Source organism: Pomacea canaliculata, linkage group LG3, assembly GCF_003073045.1.
Source record: "Pomacea canaliculata isolate SZHN2017 linkage group LG3, ASM307304v1, whole genome shotgun sequence".
In the NCBI taxonomy this organism is placed as follows: Eukaryota; Metazoa; Mollusca; class Gastropoda; order Architaenioglossa; family Ampullariidae; genus Pomacea; species Pomacea canaliculata.
Window position 1 is genome coordinate 36,468,461 of NC_037592.1, and position 22,460 is coordinate 36,490,920.

A 22,460-nucleotide genomic window follows, 5' to 3' on the forward strand; every position below is an offset into this window, starting at 1 on the left:
GATGGCAAGACTCTCGATAGCAGAGTGCAGGTTGTTTTCTCTCGTCAGCTCTCAGCTACCTGTTCGCATCACCCAAGAGAAAAGTTTCCCCTTCATGTATCCGCACCTATTCCTGTATATAAGGATGTATCTGTACATAAGGATGACTTGTTTTCGAGGTCGCTGGTCAAGGCTCACTCCTGTGCTACAGCTCCCTGGAGTTTGTCTCTTCTTCGAATGGGTGAGGGTGACAGTCTCAGCCACAAAATGCGATAAGTACTCGGGTAGAAGGATGAAAGCCTCGGAAGGGTGTAACTGTTTCTTATTCTGCGTCCATGGCACCTCTGATCTTTTTAACGTCTTCGTTCACTTCTTTCTCCTCGTCCTGGAGAATCACCATTATACACACTTACTGGGACTTATCGTCACGTGACTATCAGCAATACAACTCAGTAACTCACGTACAGCTAGGCTATGCTCCTCTCATTTCCTGATGTGTATTACAATGGACGATGCCGTTCATGTCTTGCACTAATTTTCTTCAGACGTTGCTCCAAATGTTTCATTCCGAATGGCGCTCCATGCCTTGCCAGTGGCCGTTACTCAAGTCAGTTTTTGAGAAGCAGTCTCCCACTGAACTGCTGCAGAAGGCTTCTGGTATCGGAGTGGACTCGGGCATCAATTTTCTAAAGTCGACTTACACTGCGGTGCTTCCGTCCTTCCCCCTACAACGACCTGAAAAGGTTAGGGGATGACCTTTACATTCACGCCCACGACGGTTGAGGCGTAGGGTGACTGACCTCGACATTCCATCGATTTCAAGTTCAAAACCTGGTGCCACAAGATTGGAACATAGCTTAGACCGCATTGGACCATCGGACGTTAAGCTTTGAAGGATTTGTTGGAGGCCGGTCCTTCCTGGTGTATCATGGAACATACGAGTGTACATCACGAGGGCTTGAAGTTCAGCTCGCTGTAGGTCGAACAGCTAATGACGAAAGGCGACACGTGCTTAACGATTAATCCTCGCATGATTTCCGTGCACACACTACCTCTCTCCCCTCAATGCTTATCATATATATAATATCTGAAGAAAAATATAGAAACTTTTAATGCATACGCTCTCTCATTGTGGACTGCGAGACCTAACGTCAGCCACTTCTAGAAATCTCTAGAACTTGAGTTAAGGTGCGACAGACGACGGTCACGTTGACTGTGATGGGTCACATACACATCATGGCGTCGTCGACCACAAACAAAATGTAATTCTAACATACTGAACACCAAAAAAAAAAAAAAAAAAAAAAAAAAACACCTACAAGATAAATCATGAACGCCCACACTGACCACGAACTAGAACATAAAGTTGTTTATATGTCCGGTCGATCATTCGTAGGTTTTGGATCTGCAAAAAGCTTCAGAAAACTTTTCGAAAGAAAATCTCCAACCTATCCTAAATTTATTCAGGCTTCGTGCATGCTATGAAGTAACCCCTAGGCGCTAGCCCAGCTCCTGGTCGATAGTGTGAAGATAAACAAACCTGTGACATCAATACGGCGCTGCAGACAACTTTGCCTTGAAGGGTCCAGAGGCAGGCTGTACACGCAGGAGGAGAACAGACACCACATCCGTTGCTGGTCAACCTAATGCAGCTTGAACACTCAGTCCACATCGTTTGTAAGCACTGACCTGTCCTGTCCTGTCCACAGATACCAACCATCAAGCGGGACCTGCAGCAGGTGCAGATCGGGACCCTGTGTGAGTACTTTTCACTTGCTCAACGCCGCGTTTCTGTGCGCGGGACGAGGCAAGTCCCAGCTTAGGGTGATTACAACTTACGGACTGACCATCTCATCTTCCCGGTGTGAAGTCAGTCTAACTGGCGTCCCGAAGGACAAACGCCAACAGGTAAACATCGTTAACCACACCTTCGCAACTGTTTCCAAGTCGTTCAGATGCTGACGTCAGTTATCGAATTTCCGGTGGAAACTGTAGTTGTCCGAGTAAACGATACAGTCATCGACACGTGCCACGCGATGATCGAAAGCAAATGGAACACAACGGGTAAGAAAGAAAAGAAAAACACACCCCACAAGAAGACATGTCGGTACTGAGAAGACGAAAGCTCGAGATTTTTGGAAACAGCAAACGCGATGAATGCAGCATAAGCGGGATTTGGAGGGCGGAGCCTGGGATGATACGCGGCCTTAACGCTCATCCAACGGGTCGATGTTTGAGGGAGAAATGTTTTGTGGGACGACGCGATCAATGAATAATGCAAAGCAGACATATATATATATACAGAGAGAGTTCTATTCAGGTCCCGAAATGGCAAGCTGCTTTCTGGGCGGTCAACCGACTGACTGCGCCAAAGGTAACCCTAGTCACACACGCGCACACACACAAAGACAGAAAATAAAAGGACAACTCGACGGATTGTGCCGATCGGGCAGAACAACGAGGATAAAAAGAGAAGGTGTTTGCCATGAGCGAGTACAAAATTATGAATGTTTTTTAACACCTTTAGCAGCAGGAACACAGCTCTTCAGTGGACTATACATACAGGACCTATTGCTCTGTTTTCACTTCTCTATCGCCGTTAGATTTTCTTTCCCATCCCACTTCTCTGTGATGCTCTGCACATACGGGTAGCATGGGATGTCGGGATGGCTGGTGGGCGGTCCGGACACAACAGGCTAGCGAGACAAGTGAGGACTGGCTGTTCTGGATGTGGATCTCAGCTTCAATGCGCTGTTCTCTGTGTCCAAGCTCCACCCGGTCACTCGGCGGGCTGCTTTGCCGCCATGTAGCCATAGTTGGTTCGACCTTAATACACCGGTTCTCCATTTCCTTCCCCGCTCACTTCACCAGTGGATGCTCATAACTGTCTCAGTAGTCGTCTCGGAATCCAAGGGTGTCTGTCAAGCTGACGCCTTTGAAAAAATTTTGTTTGGTTTTATTTTGTTACGCTCCAGATATAAAAGAGTCCTGCTGAGGTCTGTATTCTCTACTCGTAACAGCTGCTACACGACCACAGATTCGGCGGTGACGAATGGCAACAAACTCATCCCTGAAATATGCGAGAAAGTCCGTCAATGCCCGTCTGGAACCTAAAAGATTCAAACCTTTTGAAGGCAACCATGTGCACACCTCTACCGCAAGACGTTGGTAGGCCTCCTCACATGCCACCGGATGTTGCGCGGTATAAGACCAAGAAGGTCCGACTACCCACTCATCCCAACCCAATATCAATCGTCCTGCCCAATCCATAAACGGACACAAAGCTTTAGCACGCTGAGCAAAACATGTTCCCAACAGCTTTTTACACAGCAGATGCCAGCAGATGCCCCCACAATACTCCAGGGAAATCACTCGATCAGAGAACTGCCGCCATCTCAAACATGCGATGGTCCTGAAATGTTAGCGAGCCTCTTCTACAAAGTCCTATCGCGAGCTCCTGAATCAGTTACTTCTCCAAAGTCTTGGTGTTGAAAGCTGCAGAGAAAGGAAATAGGATTCAAGGCGGACTCACTTTTCGCCAAGTTCTTCGACGTAGACCACTACTGGGCCGCTGGGCTCGTTGATCTCCTGCACGTGGGCATGGTACACGCTCAACACATCTCCCTCTTCTACGTGGACCTGTAAACAGAGTTAAGCCCTCGTTACACACTTTATGTTACTACACTCTCTTCAATTATTGCTTTTGAGGAAACCAAGCATACATCACGAGGAAGGAATATTTTAGTACACTGAATTTCCCTCAGATTGTTTCAATCACAAATGCATCATAACTCATTCATGCATTAAAATGAGGCTTGACCGGTACTGGTGGACAAGGCCGGGGTGTCGGGGTCACGACGTGCGTGAAACAAAGAAGTGCCACGTGACAATAGAGGAAAGGTAGGTGGACAGGTTCTGGAGGATTTGATGAGGAGAGAAATTAGTAGTTGGCGGTTGGAGGTTTCGGCCTCATATCGGAGCCCTGTAATGTAATGGGTTAAACACTCGCTTGTCACTACTACAGTCAAACCGGCTGTCGGGTGGAGGTGTTTTCTGGGTAATTCTAGTTTCATCCCGGTTTTCTCTGCCCTGAAAGCGCGAAATCACCTCTAGGTGGAAGCACTTTCCCGCCAAACCAACCAAACTTTTAGCCTCATTTCTTCAGGGAAAGTTCGGATTGACATCAAATCGCAGACTACCTCTAACCTGATTTTAAGATGTCTGTGAACCCAGAAAGAAGAGTGTTCAGTGACAGTACATCACATTAGCCATTATTTCAGAGGTGGGAAACCTTTTTCCTCCAAGGGCCATTTTGTTATTTAGAACATCGCGGGCCATACAAAGTTATCTACTTAAAAATTAGCTTCTTTATTTGGTCCAGCTATAGTCTGAATACTGTTAACACTTTTGCAATGTGTGCAATCTCAGCCTGTCACCACAATCCGCCTTTTTATGCGCGACAAATATGTTCTGATCCTATGTAAAGCAGCGAAACAGCTGTTTGGAGTGTGTAGAATATATATTTATAATTACAAAATTCCTAGAGAAGGCAGAGTATATAGTAACAAAAAATTTCTGTTTGTTGTGTAGTAAAAGTACAATGATGATGATATTTAGTACACACATACACTAACAGAGTGTCCCCCCCCCCCCAAACACACAAACATGCTTTGATTTGCACAAATAAACTCAAACCCAAACGAATTTTTACCAGCCAAAGGTTTTTCATTTGATCTTACTTTGGAAATCAAGGATGTTGGACACTAGCAGGCGAACTGAACATTAAGGTACACAGCAATGTCGACAACTTTTTTTAATTGTTTGGGCTGGCATGGTCAACGAACGAGTATCAACAGCCGACATCAATTCCTAGCTGGTCTACCCTCGGCTTGGGGTGGAGGTCACATGCATGCATCATTCTCCAACATTGTTCCTCAAATAATTACTATTAATTTAATAATATATATTTGGTTCTTATAGATATACTGAAATCTGCCGGATCAAATGATTTTGCGGGCAAGACCTTCCCCACCTCTGCACTATTTGGAGAAATAAAGCACCTGCATAAAAAGTCCTCTCTGGTCTTGTCACACCATGGTCATTCGTGGCTATACCTGTGTTACATGAACTAGAGTCGGTTGTGTTGGTAACTGTACCCATGTTCCGTGCTACTCGTGTCTCTCGCACAGTGACCAAAAGAAAGAGTCCAAACGGAATAACGACAGTATTAAGGAGCACTCAAGGAGCGACTGTCTTACTATATTGACTATAAAGTTAGTGCTGCTGGAATAAAAGCACTTGAATGTTTTAAAGACTACGACTCGAAAAGAAACAAAACTGCTCTTCAAATACCTTGCAACTGTTGATAACCAGGACTCTCCTCCGGCCTCTGAATGTTTGTATACCCGTCGGACCTACCTTAACGTTTGCCCGTGCACTTAAACAGTTTCCACTTCCAGTTTTTGTTTTGTTTGTTTGTTTTTTTTTTGCATTCGTTTCATTGTTAATAGATTTGTCAAAAAAGGCGTTTCTTTTCAAGTCCCACGTCGAAGATTTCGCAACAGATAAACTGCTGCCACATCCACAAACAGCCAGGTGCACGCTTCACTCCAGGGAACATACAGTTAAAGATCTTACTGAACCCAATCCCCCCCACCATTTACCCCAAACGATTAAAATCTCCCCCCTTCCCTCCCCCTCTCCAACCACCGTCGTCTTGCGAGATACAAGATACAAGCGTTGAAACATCGCACCATTGTACTCGTGTACAGGACTGGGTACATCGTCTGCAGCACGGCCATCGTCACGGCCAAAGCTCATGATCGAGCAAATGTCGAGGGTTCATTGAATCGGTTGCAGTTCCTGCGATGATGTTGATGCTGCTAGCAGTCACGTGCTTGTCTGGAAGACTAACCCTCGCATGTCTTTGGTCCCGAAGATGTGCTTGCTTCCCTTTCTCCGATACGCACTTGAGCATCGCGGGGGCTTGCGGGGCGGCAAGCTGTGAATACCACCCAACAGCTGTCGTCCGCCGTTCAACCCTCGGTAAATCTTGTCGTTCGAGTTAAAACGAAGTACTTACAAAATGGTGGTGGTTTTTTTTTTTCTTCTTCGTCGACCGCACAAAAAGCAATAGCACCTGTGTCGTTAATAGCACCATAAGGCAAGAAAGAAAACGTTTAAGTATTGGCTACAGTGTGTGTGTGAGAGAGAGAGAGGGGGAAGACTGCGAATTAGATGTCGAAATAACCAGAGGTCTCATCGGGCTAAAAACAATGAGGCTGAACTGAGGACAAGCACAGGGCAACTGGTTCCAAACACCGAGGTGAGGTGTCCGGTGCGACTTGGTTTATCTTCGCAGGAAGTGAAAACCATGATGGCTTCTGTCTCACTAGGGGGCGCAGCCTTTAATCGAAGATAAAGCTCCCTCAAACATTTCTGCCGAGCCATCAACTAAATCTAACAGAATGAAACAGCTTGCCCTGTAATGCGTAACAAATGTAGAGAAAGAACAGGATCTGAATTCAGGACACCCGATCCTCACTACACGGGTTGCGACATCGGAACGCTAGTAACACTGCGACAAAGAGGGTCCCTCAAAGCTCACACACCTACACCGAGGGTTGATAGATAACGCAGACACTCATTGTCCTCACTAACTCATCCCACTCCCCTGCCTGAGCAAATTACTGGCGATAAACACCCTCGTACAGGATATACCAGATATCCCCTCCCTTACCTTATCCTGTCTACATCGAACAAGGGGAGCACTCACTCCTGTACCAGCCAGCAAGCACGTACAGTCTACTTACCTGCAGGAAGGGACAACAGAGAATTCTTGGAAAATCGTATCTCTTGCCCTGAAGGTTCTCGTCTTTGCGTGTAGAGTCGCTCAGCTGTCAGATGTTGGCAGGTGGACGTTGCTCAATGCCAGTGATGGGCATCGGTACCCACTGCGGCTTGCCCACTTCTAGCCACCAGAATATCGCAGAAAAATCACACAATTACTCGTGTGCAGAAATTTCCCCCCACGCAGCAAGGTGTCATGCTCTGGTGGTTCGCCTGAGAAGCAAGCCACCGCAGTTCACCCAGAGCCAAGGGGTGGTGCAGGTAGACACACACCCGTGTAACTGGTCTTGCTCAGGCGTGGTACACTGGAAGGGTGCTATTCAGGTTTGTCTATGGCAGCACTCCGTCGACCTTACGAAAAGGTAATAACATGCGATCGTAAACAACACCACAGCACTTAACTGACTGCAGTTCACGACCGTTACAAGCTTGCAATCGTTCACGTTACGATTGGTTGCACTTCTGAATCTTCTCTTCCTTCAGCCCTTAGTTTCACTTCCGAAAGTCGAAATCATGCTGCTTGCCTGTCCTTTCATGCAAGTGCCAGAGGCCATATATATATACCACGGTTATCAATAATGATGCGACATTCTTTAAAGTGAGACACTTTGCAGCTTTGTTTAAGGAATATTCGTGAACAATTCTCATCATAAACCTCTGTAAACGCAGGATGTCCAAGCAAGACTGATGTTACTTTTCGCACTCGTGACCTGTCAAAAAGAGTCCACCACAGCCTTCCTTGAAAGCTGTCGGCTTGCAACAGGAACAGTGCCGAACAATACAGGTAAGAACAGGTGCACTACACTGACAATCATATCACACGGCTTCTTCAAGTGCTAAGTGTACAAGTGACCTTTCTGAGCTCGGGCAGCGCTTTTCTATGACAACGCCTTACACATCCCCCTCCCCCTCCCGCGTGCTTTATGCTGGGTGTGTTTGCTTCAAGGGTGCCTTCACCCGTTTCGTGGCTACGCCCTGGTCCTCCCCAGCAATGAGGTGTGGCAGTAAACAAATAAAAAAAAAAATCCCACGGCACGATCCCACATTCATCCAATCGCAAACAAAACGTCCATTAATTTGAGAGAGAGAAAAAAAAACCTAGAGCATGCGTGCACACCCGTAATAAAAGCACGCTAGTTGTCACTGAATGTTCTCTCATTCCTCGTGACAGGATGTGTTGCACCCATGGTAGACAGCGGCTGGGAAAGGCGCCACGCCGGGTGGCCCGTCTAACCAGACGCTGGCTGTGGGAATGTGCAAGCTTATCAGAGTTCAGAGTGCGCAGCATTCACTGTCGGACGAGCAGCCATGGCCAAGAATTCCAAGAGGGTCATATACGGACCTTTCTATATGACATGACACACGATACATATAACAATATTTGGCAACGGTGTCATGTAACAAATCTGCTAAACATACATATACTTACCTGGGATGTGTTACTTTCAAACCTCAAGAATAATTTACACATGACGTAATACGGGGTGGGTTTTGAACTCCCATAACCGAGACTTGCCGTGGGCCTTTGTGCCGGCAATACACACGTCACCCGGCCGGACGCAATCGTTTGATTTATTTTCCTATTCAAACAGAAAAACGGAAACTGTTCTAGGCTTCTACGTGACAATAGAGATGAGTAGCGACACCATGTGATAGAAAAATGTTTTCTTCTCAGAAGCTCTGGCAATATTCCATTCCATGCCTCTCTGGTAAGTGATCACATCATTGTTCTAACTACCGCGTCTGTATACAAAAGTAAACACCTAAACAACAGAACTATTTTTAGACCATGAACAGATGAACAAACAGCGACAGTACGCAGCTGACAGGCCTTTGTCACCTGGAGTGCACCCCGGAGAGAAACGACCCGGGCAAAGGGGAATGGGAAAAGGTGTAGTGTCACCAACGACAGATTCAAAATGCACAAAACATTGTTCATGAAATATAAAAACACTGCACCGCTCATGCTGCCACCCCATTTCAAGCGAGGCACGATGCAAGTTTGTATTCGCATAATGCCATTTGTACACAGGTCGCTGTGTCTACTCCAACTTTCTCTGTTTCCGTTTACTCATTTAAAAAAAAAAAGTAATTTCTCGAGTTCTCGTTTCATCCCCTCCTTTCCTTGTCGATCTTTATTCTTCTCGTTTGTACAGATGTCTATTTATCTGCCACATCAGCATAGCATTCATGCTCTTACTTGCGAATATACTGTCTTTTATCTTCAGACAGAAAAATACTGTAAATAAAATGTTCCTCTTTCCAATATTCCTTCTCCCTTTCTGACGCATGCGTGTGTGTGTGTGCAACATTTTATGGCTTGCTGTTAGAAGAATACAAGAGGTGACAAAAAGATTGTTTCCCTCTGCACTTTAAGACACTTTTTGCAGGGGCTTAGATACCAGTTGATACGATCAACAGAACTGAGAGCCGAACCGTTAAAATGGGCAGGAGGAGAGTCGACACGGGGCAGGGTAGAAAGTAATCGCTTTCTCGATATTTGAAGAGGGCTCATTTAATGTGTCTTTTTTCTGATTTTATCGCGGCTTTTTTTTTCATTTCAGCTGTCAATATTTATGCTGGGGAGGGGTGGGTGGGTAAATTCTGAATTTGGTTTACCCCAGGTTAAAAAGAAACAAGCGGCTAGGTGTCCATGCCCTCAAGCACAACCCCAAACAGTTGCTGCTATTTATGGCAAGAGACGGTTGTTCACGTTTGACAATGTTTTACAAAAGAAACCAATGACCCCATAAATCACTCTACACACATAAACGCTGCCATTTGCTGTCATGAAAAGAAAGCAAAAAGTTCAAACATGATTTCCCATAACTTTAGTACTGAACTGCCATGTCGATTTGAAGTGTGTGTGCACGCGCCCACACACACACACACAAACACGAAGATATAACTATTTGTAGTGTAACTTCACAACAGATCCGTCCCACCTGTTACAGCACCACTAAAACTTTTTTGAAAAGGAAGCCACAACTTAAGAGCAGACTATCGATGTCTTAAGCAGAACACACTCGGCAAACACCAGGCAAGCACTTGACGCCGACGTCCACTTGCAGCTGTTTCCACATTTTTTTCAGCCGCGACAACAGCGAGTGGTCACAGACCTTGTCATGAGCCTCCACCTGCTTCTCTGCCGCTTCTTACACTTTCTTTCACTTTAGCAAAACATCTCTCTCTCTCATTCACTCACACACGGGGAGAGAGAACCCACACAAGCACGTGTAAACATCCAGGATATTAAATACAATTGCAGTAGGCAGCTCGAGACTATAATTTCATGCGACTAGATCCTGCACGTAAATGTGATTCTGCTCCCCACAACCTCCCATATTCACGGAAAGAAAGCAGTTGTTCATTCTGTCTGTTGTTTTCTGGCTCTGCCTATACAACATGGAAACAGACGTCTAGCACTATTGTTTATGTTTCCTGTAAAGCTATTCGGATAATATCAGCATCAGTACCCAATGAAAAATCTGTGCTGGTCCTTGCATTCTTCTTCCGTCATAAAACAGTTTCCAGATCCTCAGGGTGGCAGGCACGCCAGATGTTCGCAGACATCTGCGTGGCCCCACCCCCTGAGGATCGGGACTGTGGGCCAACTCAGCATCCCAGGCCCAGAATCTGCGCGTCCTTGGATACAAGTATGATCGAGGTTTTATTGTTCTGTCATCTCCAGCTTCACCCAGCATGCCATACTGTCTTATCCACATCCATCTGTGTTACCTCCCTCTTACCGAACAGCTACAGGACAAGAGTTAATGTGGTAACATATGTTAGGGTGAAGAGGTGTGTGTGGATGGTGGCTGTGGTGGTGGTGGTGGTGGTGGTGGTGGTGGTGGTGGTGGTGGTAGTAAAGAGTGCATTAACAGTTGACCTTCCGACGTCCTCAAGTCAACTATCGACTGAGATCTGAGAAGATGTTTAGCAATTCGTATGTAGCCTGCACATCAGTCCATAACCAATCATCACAAAACATCTGAGACGGTCACAGATAAGGTATCTGCCGATGTCTAACCGCCAACCCCTTATCCTACCTCGTGACAATTTTGTCATAGTGTGGGGAACTCTTTTGTATTTTTGCTCCCCCCGCCAGCATGAGAAATGTTTCGGACGACAGAAGCAAAAACCTTTATAATTGCATTTGCAGACGAAAAAGTCCGCGCACAATTCACAGTATTAACAGTATGGTGTGGTGGTACACATTCCAGCTGGTACGCGATTGGAAGTTATTGCTTCTCAACAGCCATCCCCCCTACCATTATAAAGCCCTCCCTCAAAGTGGGTGATTGAGTTTAGGAGGGAAGGAGCACTCGTGTTTCACGCAGTCAGAAACTATGGCTATGTCACGATTAAGTGGTCGGTCCTGTGAACAAGTGCCACATATAGAGACAGAACAGCGTACGCGAGACGAGAATTGAATCCAGGACAGCTAATCTTCACCGTGTTTGTGACAAACAACTTGAGCATCATCGGACTGAACTGCTTCGTGCTCGGGAACAGCCGATACCGAAAAGGCATCAGGGAAGCGAGTTGGAGCTCAATGCTGTTGATGCCAGATGCCCCCAGAAAATCTACAGTCTTTCGTGAGCAATCCGAGGAAAACCACTTTCACAGAAGTCATCTGTCTTGGTGAGTGAAGAACAATACAGAATTGTGAAATGATTAAGAAACAATTTCCCATTGACCGCATTGACTTACTGTGAACGTATCTCGATGATCGTCAGACATGTTTCCAGCATCACATCATGTTTACACTTTCAATTATCTGAATCCCAGCCAAGTTTATTACTTCTTTTGTAAAAGTAAGTTGTAAATTCCTGAAATTTCCTGTACATGGCTCATGTTATTACACTTATTTTGATCGCTTATGCGCAGACATCATTTTCGAAAGCTAAAAAAAGTCTGTCTATAACAGGCCGACTAAATTACAGAGAATCATTTTCTAATTACATATTCCCCACTTAGCATAGTCGAAAGGTTCTTGGAAAGTGCAACATTGTAACAGGTCGCATAACAAAACCGATTTTACCATGACTTACTGATCTACACGCAAAGAGTTCACTTCATACATCATATCTACCATCAGACTTCTCAATAAAGATCCAAAATATGTGAGTACCCTGGAGAAAACCCCTGTAGAAACGGGGTGAAGGTGCTAACCTCACACAGACAGTGGCCCTGGCTGAAAGTCTGTTCTCATCACTATCATAACAATATTAACGACTCAGTGTCTCACTGTATAATTTTCGTACAGAAATGCCTTACCTGACACTTGTCTCCTGGACAAAAAACCCCATACAGCCCACGACCTTGCAGCTTTAGCTTAATTTCTGTAACAAGACCAAAACAGACAACCTTGAGAATATTTTTCATTAGAAGGCACAGGTTCAAGATAAAATCAAACGTCTGACTCAGAACATTTCATACCCCACCGCCAACACGACACAGTTAAGACATGAATATCCCTAGGGCCGTGTCCCACCTTGTAGCCAGCCACCAAAGGTGATTCGATTGCCCCTATCTACATGAAGCTGCTGTAGTGCCGCTGGTAATGGTCAATTAAGATCAAGCTGGAGGGTAGGGCATGCAGAGGTTATTACAACATGTGGCCGCTACTTCCGTTTAGTTTTTATTTTTTACTTCGTTAATTGAGCGGAACGGGATCAACCTGCAGGAAGGAGACCTGGGAAACAATTTAAAAACTTGATCACATGGCGTGATCACTTAGTTACAGGAGGGTCTGCTGTTCTAAATTACAAAAAACATTCACAAACATGTACACCTGACGCTTGCGTCACCTGTTTACTATTTGTTTTTAACTTGCAGTTGAGGTTGTCGGACCATGAACATCCCTAGATGCTTCACCTCCCTGCCTGCTTCAAAACGCATGTATGTGTTCTGCCTGGTAAATATGTGTTGTGTCCAGGAACTTTAGTAAGCAAGCAGAAATTCAAAATCACTCGACCAGATGCTGACCTGATCTCACCTGCGATCCCCGCCATCAAGACCCGGACTCAAAGCCCGTCACACGGATCACAGAAACCCCCGCTCTCAACTCGATTGGAAGGAATTTGAAAAGTATGTTTTTGTATTTAGTGCAAGCAATCAAGCAACACGATTTGTTACATTTGCCACCCCCTCCTCACTCACCCTATCCAACAAAAAATGGTGGAAAAAGCAGACAATACACTACCTCGCTTTTCTTCATGAATGATGTCCAGCTCCACGTTCCGGTACACAAACGGATCCAAAGCCTTTGCTATGCGGTAAGGTAGAGGAGGTATGGGACGGTCGCTTGCAGTCTGTTCACACACACACAAAAGCATATTAGTAACTTTAATTCTTTAAAGATCTACTATAGTGCAAAACTTTTTTCTTACAAAGCAGAGCTCGAAAGAAGAGACTATTTCCCCAAACCCCTACCCTCAGTGTCCGTTCTTCAGACACATGCCTACAAACGGCACTGTTCATACCAAGAGGTTCAAAACACAGACAACAGGACTGTATACAGATACTTTTCGGGTGTTACAGGGTTAGCTAATAGAACAGCTGGGAATGAATGATAATTAGATGTATCCATAGAAAATCGTGACGACTCCGACCTCCAATTCGTGCGATTCATCTTTTTGAAATCTTGACCCCTACGGTTTCCAAGAAGTATTTCCAGTGTTAATGTCACAAGAAAACTTACTTCTGTTCTCTGTTTTCAGTATTCTTATATTGAGATTACGACTTCTGAAGATACTAGTGCCTTCCACACAACTCGAACTACAAACCCCTAAGTTTAATGAAGGAACAATCAAATTACTACTCATCTATTTACCTTCAAATACTGGAAAAAAAATTGCCGACCGCAAAATATACACAAGACTGGGATATGTTGAAGTTATTCCCTTGATATCTTTACACGAAAGCAGCATAAATGTGTTCTATCAGCTTCGACTATCTGTCAAAGATCTGCTACACTGAAGGAATTTTTAAAAGCTAGGTTGTGCTACAATTCCGTTTTAATGTTTCATCAAATGCACGTAGGCCCAGTATAAATATCCTACATCCAACAAGTATTTTTTGTTTCCTGTCAGTAATTTCAGTATTTATACAACTTTTCATAACAACTTACCAAAGAAAAACTTTTCTTCTCGCCTGTGTCTTTCTGGATACCTGCTTGGAAAGTAAAGCTGGACAAAAGACCAGAAATGTTATTAAAATCGTTAATCATTCAAATGATAGCTATTTCCAAACACACCAATTTGTTCTTTTTTTTTTTTTCATCATAGGAAATCCCAACACATAAATTTTGGCGAAACTACTTTTCATTGTTTTAAAGAGTATAACGTAAGTGTTTCTTGCTTCTTATGGTTACATTCCCGGCCTATAAATAACTAACGCACGTGTTTGTTCTACCAAGAAAACAAAAACTAACTCTAAAGGTACCCAAGCACCCAAGATCCCTGTTTTGCTTCCTTTCCAAAGACACGCTTCTAATCCGGTGCATGGTTGCATGACTGTCCACATACTTTTATTGAATACATAGACATGACCATAGAACTCATCCTCCTTGGACTATAGCATGTGTAGAGAAACGTTAAGAACCCTCACACAGTCTACTTCCCTGGTGAAGCAGGGCGATTAATACTTTAAAAAGAAGTCCGAGGAGATGCAGGCCATGAACAGCAAAGTGTTACCTACTTGATCGGTGTCTTGGTGCTGACCACTTCACCGGCACAAGCATCAGCAGCCCCACCAGCGACTTTTGGCAAGAAAGGGAGCCCAGCGGCACTCGTCCCCAGCAATGCTGTGGGTGTGATGCCCCCACCGTGCGACACAGTCCCGCCGCTCCACTGCCGCAGCTGCTGCGCCGCTTGTCGCTGGACGCGCACACGCACGTGAAGGTAGTCCAGAGGGCAACAGCGGCCCACGGCACGTGACGCGAGCATCACAACACCCCACCCCATCCCCTACCACATCCATCCTCGACACCTCCAGCACCAGAATGATCAAAGACCTGACGCTTCGGGGCAGTCGACTTGTACACAAGGGTCACAAGATTGGCTGCGATACAGCGCAGTGCCTCCGTGGTCACGACCAACCCCTCCCCTACCTTCCCCTGGGTTGTTGTTCTCTTCTCAGCTTTTAACCAGTATAGACTTTACTCCATCCCAGTGAACTCATGAGGCCGGTCATGTTTGCTGATAAAAACCGCCTCGGCTCGTCCGCACGCGCGCTCTCAGGCCAGTGCCCGAATTGCTACAGGGGCGATAGTTCCAGGCCCGCTTTTACAGCCGCCGAAGAAAAAGAAAATAAGAGGGAAAAAAATCGACTGACCAGGGCCGGGTACACCAGACGCCCCTGTCGTCAGCCTGTCCATGAGTTAGCACCTGGGCCATGGGTACGGCTGTCGGGCAAATTAAGTTGACGGAACTATGGGTATTTTTTTTTCTATGGTATACTACAAGTTTTATCCTTTTCCGTCATTTTTCACTTACTAACCACTCACGTGTAAACAACTTTATATGTTCATGTAGTGATGTAGATCCTAGTGCATTTGTCCTAATGTTTTGCAGTCTATATTACATTACTAAATGAAATGTAGATATTGACAATAGAATTGTAAACATATTATCATATACTGGGAAAATAATTTTCGATTGCAATTACAAGGGGCCCAGACAGGTCGTCTGCCCCGGGGGCCCGTGCTGGCTCTCGCGCGGCCCTGCTCGTGGACTGTCTTTTATCTCTCTTTGACTTCTACATCTGATCTTTAAGCTTGTTCCTGTCACTTTCATGTCTAGCCATAGCTGAGAGACTGTGAAGTGTCGAAAGCCTCGTTATCACCGAAGCATGTAGGACAGACACAGTAGTTACAGTTTTCTTTGCTCGTCACATTCCCTTGCTCCCCACTATCCCCCTTCACGCTTCATGAGTCAAACATAAAACAGGAACATAAGGTCAAAGTAATGTTTAGTTTACAAAAGGTACATTTCTCAACATTTTTTTTTTTACAAAACTGCGTGCGAATTTTCAATTAAATTTTTATGCGTTTCTATAAGGTCTAATTCTAACTATTGACAGTACTGAAGGCTGCGGAACATACTAGAACACGGAGCATATAAATGATTTGCACTTTCTAAAGCTAAAATAAACTGCAATGATCAAAGGTTGTGTCTCGCCAACGATTATTTTACCATGCCCCTATGGGACCGAGTTTTTCGTTCAGATTTTAGTAATCCACGTCTCCCAGCCAACGAAATCATCTCATTTAGAACTGATTTTCCACTCGGGTTAGCCTTTAACAGTTGTGCAATTCGTATTCAACGCTCCACTTCACCCCTTATTGTGCCGGCCATCAAGAGGAGTGGGCTTGTGGGTGGTGGTGGTGGTCGGGGGGGCCTGCAAATTGTCATCATTCACGTCTAAGGTCCGATCCCCGATAACAGCTGCAGGATTTAATTTGTTACCAGTGACGTCCACCTCCCTTCCCTACCCTGTTCTACCGCTAATTATGTGTCCCAATCCCACCGCTCTTCTAGAATGTCAGGGCTCGTAATTGCAATCAGTATCCAAAACCTCTCCCCAACACACACACACACAAGATTCTGCTTCGATTAACATCTCAATGATCACACCGCAATGTGAACTGCGATGCCCGGACCCGAGCAACACGTGCAGTCCTCAATCTGTCAACAATTTATTAACGGCACCTGTGACGCACACCACACTTGGCGGCTGGTCTTCCAACTCTCAACAAGCGATCGAACAAAATGATTTACAGACACTTATCTTTGGCTCCAAAAGAAAAGAGCTCAAGACTACAGGGAAAACACTTACTACCCATTGAACTATATTTTCTTGAAAGGTTAGGTAACTGCTTGTCGAAATCAGTACTTTTCCAGGCATCTTTCGACCTTAATTACTCCGCAGTACAAGCCCTTCAACTAATATTTCAACGGCAAACAGGGACTGGTCATTTTTGCTTCACTAGAAGCCCAGAGAAGGCATAGGAGTCACACGAACGCCGCCCTTTTTCTTCCCTCGTGCCCACGTCTAAGCGACACATCCATTAGACCTAGCTAAATCCAGGAGACTGCAAAAATAAAAATGATAAGATCAGCACCTGGTCCTCCAACATCAAATATATCAAGGTTTTTACCGCGACTGAACACCTTAAACTACACCACCAGTCAATATTGACTTCAAGTTCACAACGCACACTACATCTTGACACGAAAACCTCAAGCACTGTGCTGTCAACACGAATACAATGTTGGTCAGATGGTCCACCACCCACCTCACCCTCACTTCAACTATCCCCACGACCACCTGTCCATTAAAACGACCTTCAGCCTCACGTACTCGTCACCAGGACACGCGCCTCTCTTAATGGAGGAGGTGTACAGGATGGCATGAAATATTTGCCAACCCTATTGTTCTACAATCGATAGTCGTGTCTGCAGCAGCTTTCTTTTAAAGCTTTCCTCCCCTTCCCCCCCCCCCCCCCCCGTGTGTAAATGGTGTACATATTTATACATACACACACCTATGTGTGTAGATTTTGCTACTCGTACATTAATAATTGTTTAAATTTACTTCTAAGAAAATATTCAACGACCACTCTTCGCAATATTTTATCCTTACCTACCAATTTTTGCAAAACATTGTGAAAACCTTTTGTGCGTGTAATTGGTACTATGACACTGGATAAACGTTTATACACAAGATTAATTGAACTTCCGCAGATGACCAGAAGGAAAATCAGATCGATCTTATAACGGTTGCTCGAAAATGGTGAAATAGTATCCAAGATGTCCGAGTGAGAAGAGGTGCAGATGTTGCTTCAGACCACCAGCTCCTAGTGACAGTCTTCAAGATCAAGCTGAAGTCCATGGATCCAGCATGCAGACCACACCACAAGTTTAATACTCAGTACCTCAAGAACAAAAGAAACTTCCAACTGTGGTATCAAGAATAAGTACGGGGCCCTTTCAGCACTGACAGAAGAGTCGGTGGAAGAAAACAGGTCAACACTCAAGAGCATCTGGAAGACAACCTGTACAGATGTTCTAGGGAAAAGGGAAAGAAAACACAAGGAATGGAAGACTCCAAAGACCTGTGCAAAGACTGAATCAAGAAAGGGACTGAAGCATCTAAAAAGAACTTGACCGAGGACCAGTACCAGGACACAGAGGAAATAAAACATTAATTTTCTTCTGTCTCCCGACAAGGAATTAGTTTAATGCGGCGCTTAGGGCCTTTACTTTGGCTCTTTCTCCTATACCTCACCCCCACCCTGTTTAACTGTTTAATACAGTACAGTGGAACCTCGGTTAGCGAACGCCTCGGATAGCGAATATTTCGGTTAACGAACAAAAATTTCGTTAAAAGTTTGTCTCGGATAGCGAACAAAATTTCGGATAACGAACAGCCACGTGAACCACACGTGACCGACCAGCATGTCATCATTCGCGCTCGAGACACAATTACGATCGGTCGTTCCTTATCTGTGGGCATTCTTATTATTTAGTGATTTTTGTGCTTTATTTTAATAAGACAATCCTCAATCATCGCTCCAAAGAAGATTAAGAGCAATTAATAGTAGTGAGGTAATGACAAAGAAGCGGCCAACAAATGAATTGAAAAAGGAAATGATTTCAAAGTATGAAGGTGGCATGCGTCTGTCGGATATGTGATGTCGTATTACCGAAGAGTTTTACAAAAAAAGGCAGAAGCAACAGACACTGGACAAACGTTTTCCTTTAACCTCAAAGCTACAGAAAAAGGAAGTCACCCCCGATTTTATAATGTCACGTGTGCTCATGGAGGGGGAATCAAAGCAGTAATTCCACCCCTTCCTCCCCACACCTGCTTCCACTCACGCCATCAAAACGGCAAGTTTTCTGATGTTTAAATGCATTCGTTAATGTTTTTATGTTTATTTAACTTCATTTATTTTGTATTATAACTGTTCTCATTAAAATAAATACCTATATAGCCTGTAACTTTCAAATATTAGCGAGTTAACAGAGGCTGGGAACCAATTAAATCTATTTCCCTTATTTCTTATGGAAGAAATTGTTTCGGATAACGAACATTTCGGATAACGAACAGCTTTCCAGAACGGATTAAGTTCGTTAACCGAGGTTCCACTGTACACTGGGACTATACTTACACTCTTCGCTCTTTGTCCAGTGACCAGTTGATTAGAGAACATTAGGCCTATACTTACACTCTTCGCTCTATGTAAAGTGACCAGTTGAATAGTTCATTGGGCTTATACTTACACTCTTCCCTCTGTGTCTAGTGACCAGTTGATACAGTCCATTGGGCCTATACTTACACTCTTCCCTCTGTGTCCAGTGACCAGTTGAATACAGTACATTGGGCCTATACTTACACTCTTCCCTCTGTGTCCAGTGACAGGTTGTCGTTCTCTCGAGGTGTACGGTTCTTCTGCATGCGCAGAAACTTGACGGCTTCCTCCAGTTCCCCCGTGAGACCGAACACTCCGTGGTACAGTATTTCGTATACAATAGCTGCAAAGAAGAGCCATACAACTGACGGAAATAAACACCTTTCCTCTGTAAATGACACAGCTCAGAGTGTGTGTCGTTATGTAACGGGCATAGCTCTGAGTGCATGTGTAGTTATGTATACAGTTACAATACGGAGACAGTACTCCTTGCTGAGCCGTTTAGTCACTCGTTAAATATCAATGCGTACATTTTTATGAAAAAAAAAGTGAAGACAATATTTATATAGTGCTTAACATGTAGAGAATTTATTTTATAAACTATCCAGACCCTTTTTCTACTCATTAAATGGCGGAAGAAAACTGTTGCTCAACAACTGGATGACGCATAACTCTCCCAAAAGACCTTTCTTAACCGGAAAAACGAGGGTTTCATCAAGTTTAGAAAAGTTTTTACAAGACGATTGTTTAAGAACTTTGCCAGCCTTAGTCATGCACTCGTTAATATTTGTCCATTAAGAAGCTTAACTCTCCCTAAAACTGCATAAAAAGCGGTAATGATGATGACGACGCCAGCTTTTATTCCCAACTGACTATAAGTTTTACGCCAAGCATGGCCATATCATGGAGACCTGCTCCACCACATCCTGCGAAAACTTACTTCTACCGGTGGAGAGATCTTCACCATCCTGGTGATAAGCAAAGTTCCGATGGCATCCACAGATTTCGCAAAACTTGTAAATCATAATATTTTGTGAATTTCTGCTTGATTCCTTCTCTCCCTCTTTACCCCCACACCCTGACGGTCACTGACGTTGGGACAGCAACCTTCACAAAGGCTTCAAAATCTTCTGTTTATCTACAAGAAGCTGAACGTTCACCGTTGCCTTTAAAAACATCTCTTTGCAAATGCACAACATCTACCGTGTACGAGGGCACTTACACTGACACAAGGCGAGGTTCTGCACATATGGCCTGGTGTACACAAGATCGTAGTGTCCTCCCTCCACGTGCACCAAGTAGATCTGAAAAGAACAGTTTCCACTAAATGGTCACGCTCTGAGATCTTGTTCAATCGTCCACGCCCACAATCCACATCATTCCTCGACCTTACCCACGTCTTCCATGCCCTCGTCTACACACACACACCACGGACTCCCATGTACGTCACTGAACACGCGTACGAACCTCACCCTGTCATTCCGCACAATGCAACAGATACAAGTGTGATGTCACCAACGTCTTTGCATGTTGTTCGTGTGTGTGTGTGTGCGCGTGTACTCGCGAGTGCATCAAGAATACGACACGCGCGCGCGTTACAATTTGTCGCCCGTCTATAATGTAGTGCACCCCTCTGTCCTCCACTAAATTCCTCCATCGCATCGCTGACGATACCGTTTCGTGTCATTCTCAACTTTATTTTCCTTACGACCAAATTAAAGTTGGAACCTCGGAAAGAAAATGGCACTGACAGCGATGCTCCTTGTACCCGATCGCATTGGACAAGCGCGTTTTCACAACACTGCGGTAGTGTCATCGACAACAGTTACAAAGAAGAAACAGCCAACAAAGTTTTTTTCCTCTCTGGTTCCAACACATGACACTTAAACCGGGCATCCCAAGAGTTTAGGGCTGTGCTGTGGAAGGATTCGACCTCGCAAGGGGGAGAGAACATCCCACCCACCCACGGGGAGCGAACATCCCTCCCCCCAAGCCTTGTGTATCTTGTACAGGAAGTCGTCTACATGTTAAACAAGGGGGTTGTGGAAGAAACCTGTAGCTGGTGTTAGCTGCGCCATACAGAAGCCTTACATGGCGAGATGTCTACAAGTTGTGTGTCTAATAACGAAGATGTGGGCTTGAAACACATAATTACAGCTCTCCACAAAACAGCTGTGCTTCGCCATGTGCGTATTGCGCTAACCCTCGTCAATATTCAGCTTCACAGGTGTTGTCACGCTTGTAAATACACCACGATAATCTGATTCACATTACTACAGATACTCGAATCAACTTTTCACACTGCCTAGTTGTCATGTGCTCCAAGAAGCAGTTAAGAAATTTAAAACCTCTAGTAGAACTTGGATACAATTTAAACAAAAATACGCCGCCGTCCATATTCTTTGCCCTTTTTCAAGATATCTATAGCCTTTGTGATGAAAAAAACCTGAAAACAATACAGGACATTAACACTTTAAGCAACTTCTATGCTGCTGCTATTCTTTTGATTTTGTGCTTGGTCAAAGTGACAGGCGTCTTCATTTTCAAAATTTTTACAATCTCATTATTCTTTTGCTCTTTTTCAGGTTTACAACACCTCCAATACTCAATAGCTATCCATTAACAAACTGGACAAATGCCCCACAGAAAAACAGATGAAGTAACAACTCAGACATGAATTCACAATGGTGTTTATGGTCCTTCCATAAAATCCTACATTTATGTTCCTATTATTTGTAGAGAGCCATCTTACTAGTTTGCTCTCAATGTAAGCTATTACAGAAGTCTCCAACTGTCATCTTAATTCTTTTATATGCTTATTTGTTTACTATTCTATTTGTTCTAAGTATCCCTAAAGGGTTTTTAATAAGCTTTCCCAATGCTGGGGACAGAGTTTTCATTTTCTAATAAGTGAAAATGAAGCATATCTTCACAAAGCAATTCATTTTGCAAACTGAATTACAAATAGGCCCCTCGCAAGTTTTTGAAAGGCCGCCCCTCACTTTTCCCAGCTGAATACCCCATCTGCTTGGGTTTGCACCATTTCAGCTCGCACCCAATGCTTTAAACACCTTGCAACTCTTCAAAGCCTCCCTTGCAATGCTCATCCCACCCACAACTGACATTCCACTCTCCAGCTTCCACTCTTTACTATCACCTAGGCCAGGGGTGGGCAATTAATTTTCCCAAGGGGCCGGATGAGAAACTGGAATGGTTCTAGAGGGCCGGATGAGAAACTGGGATGGTTCTAGAGGGCCGGACTAATATAGTTAACTCAGTTTTACCCAATACTGTATATATAGTGTATTTACTGGTGGGCGGCCAGCGGGCGGGCCGGTCAGAGACAGGAGGTGGGCCGGATCCGGCCCTCGGGCCGGCGTTTGCCCAGGTCTGACCTAGGCTGACATACCAGAAAAATTCCAATGACCTT

The 22,460-nt window shown here is 44.6% G+C and overlaps 1 protein-coding gene across 3 annotated transcripts in view; it reads right to left on the reverse strand.

Moving 5' to 3' along the window:
- Positions 1–22,460, reverse strand: part of LOC112559407 — a 44,939-nt gene that overhangs the window by 11,340 nt on the left and 11,139 nt on the right. For 2 of the 3 annotated variants that reach the window (XM_025230641.1, XM_025230642.1), the window contains 6 exons: positions 20,253–20,334; positions 19,235–19,373; positions 13,964–14,021; positions 13,037–13,145; positions 12,109–12,173; positions 3,512–3,618 (listed from right to left, as the gene is read on the reverse strand). In XM_025230641.1, the coding sequence (XP_025086426.1) occupies positions 3,512–3,618; positions 12,109–12,173; positions 13,037–13,145; positions 13,964–14,021; positions 19,235–19,373; positions 20,253–20,334 (560 nt within the window). Of the gene's footprint in view, positions 1–3,511; positions 3,619–12,108; positions 12,174–13,036; positions 13,146–13,963; positions 14,022–14,532; positions 14,814–19,234; positions 19,374–20,252; positions 20,335–22,460 lie in introns of those variants that run through there. The other variant, XM_025230643.1, reaches the window with a different exon arrangement.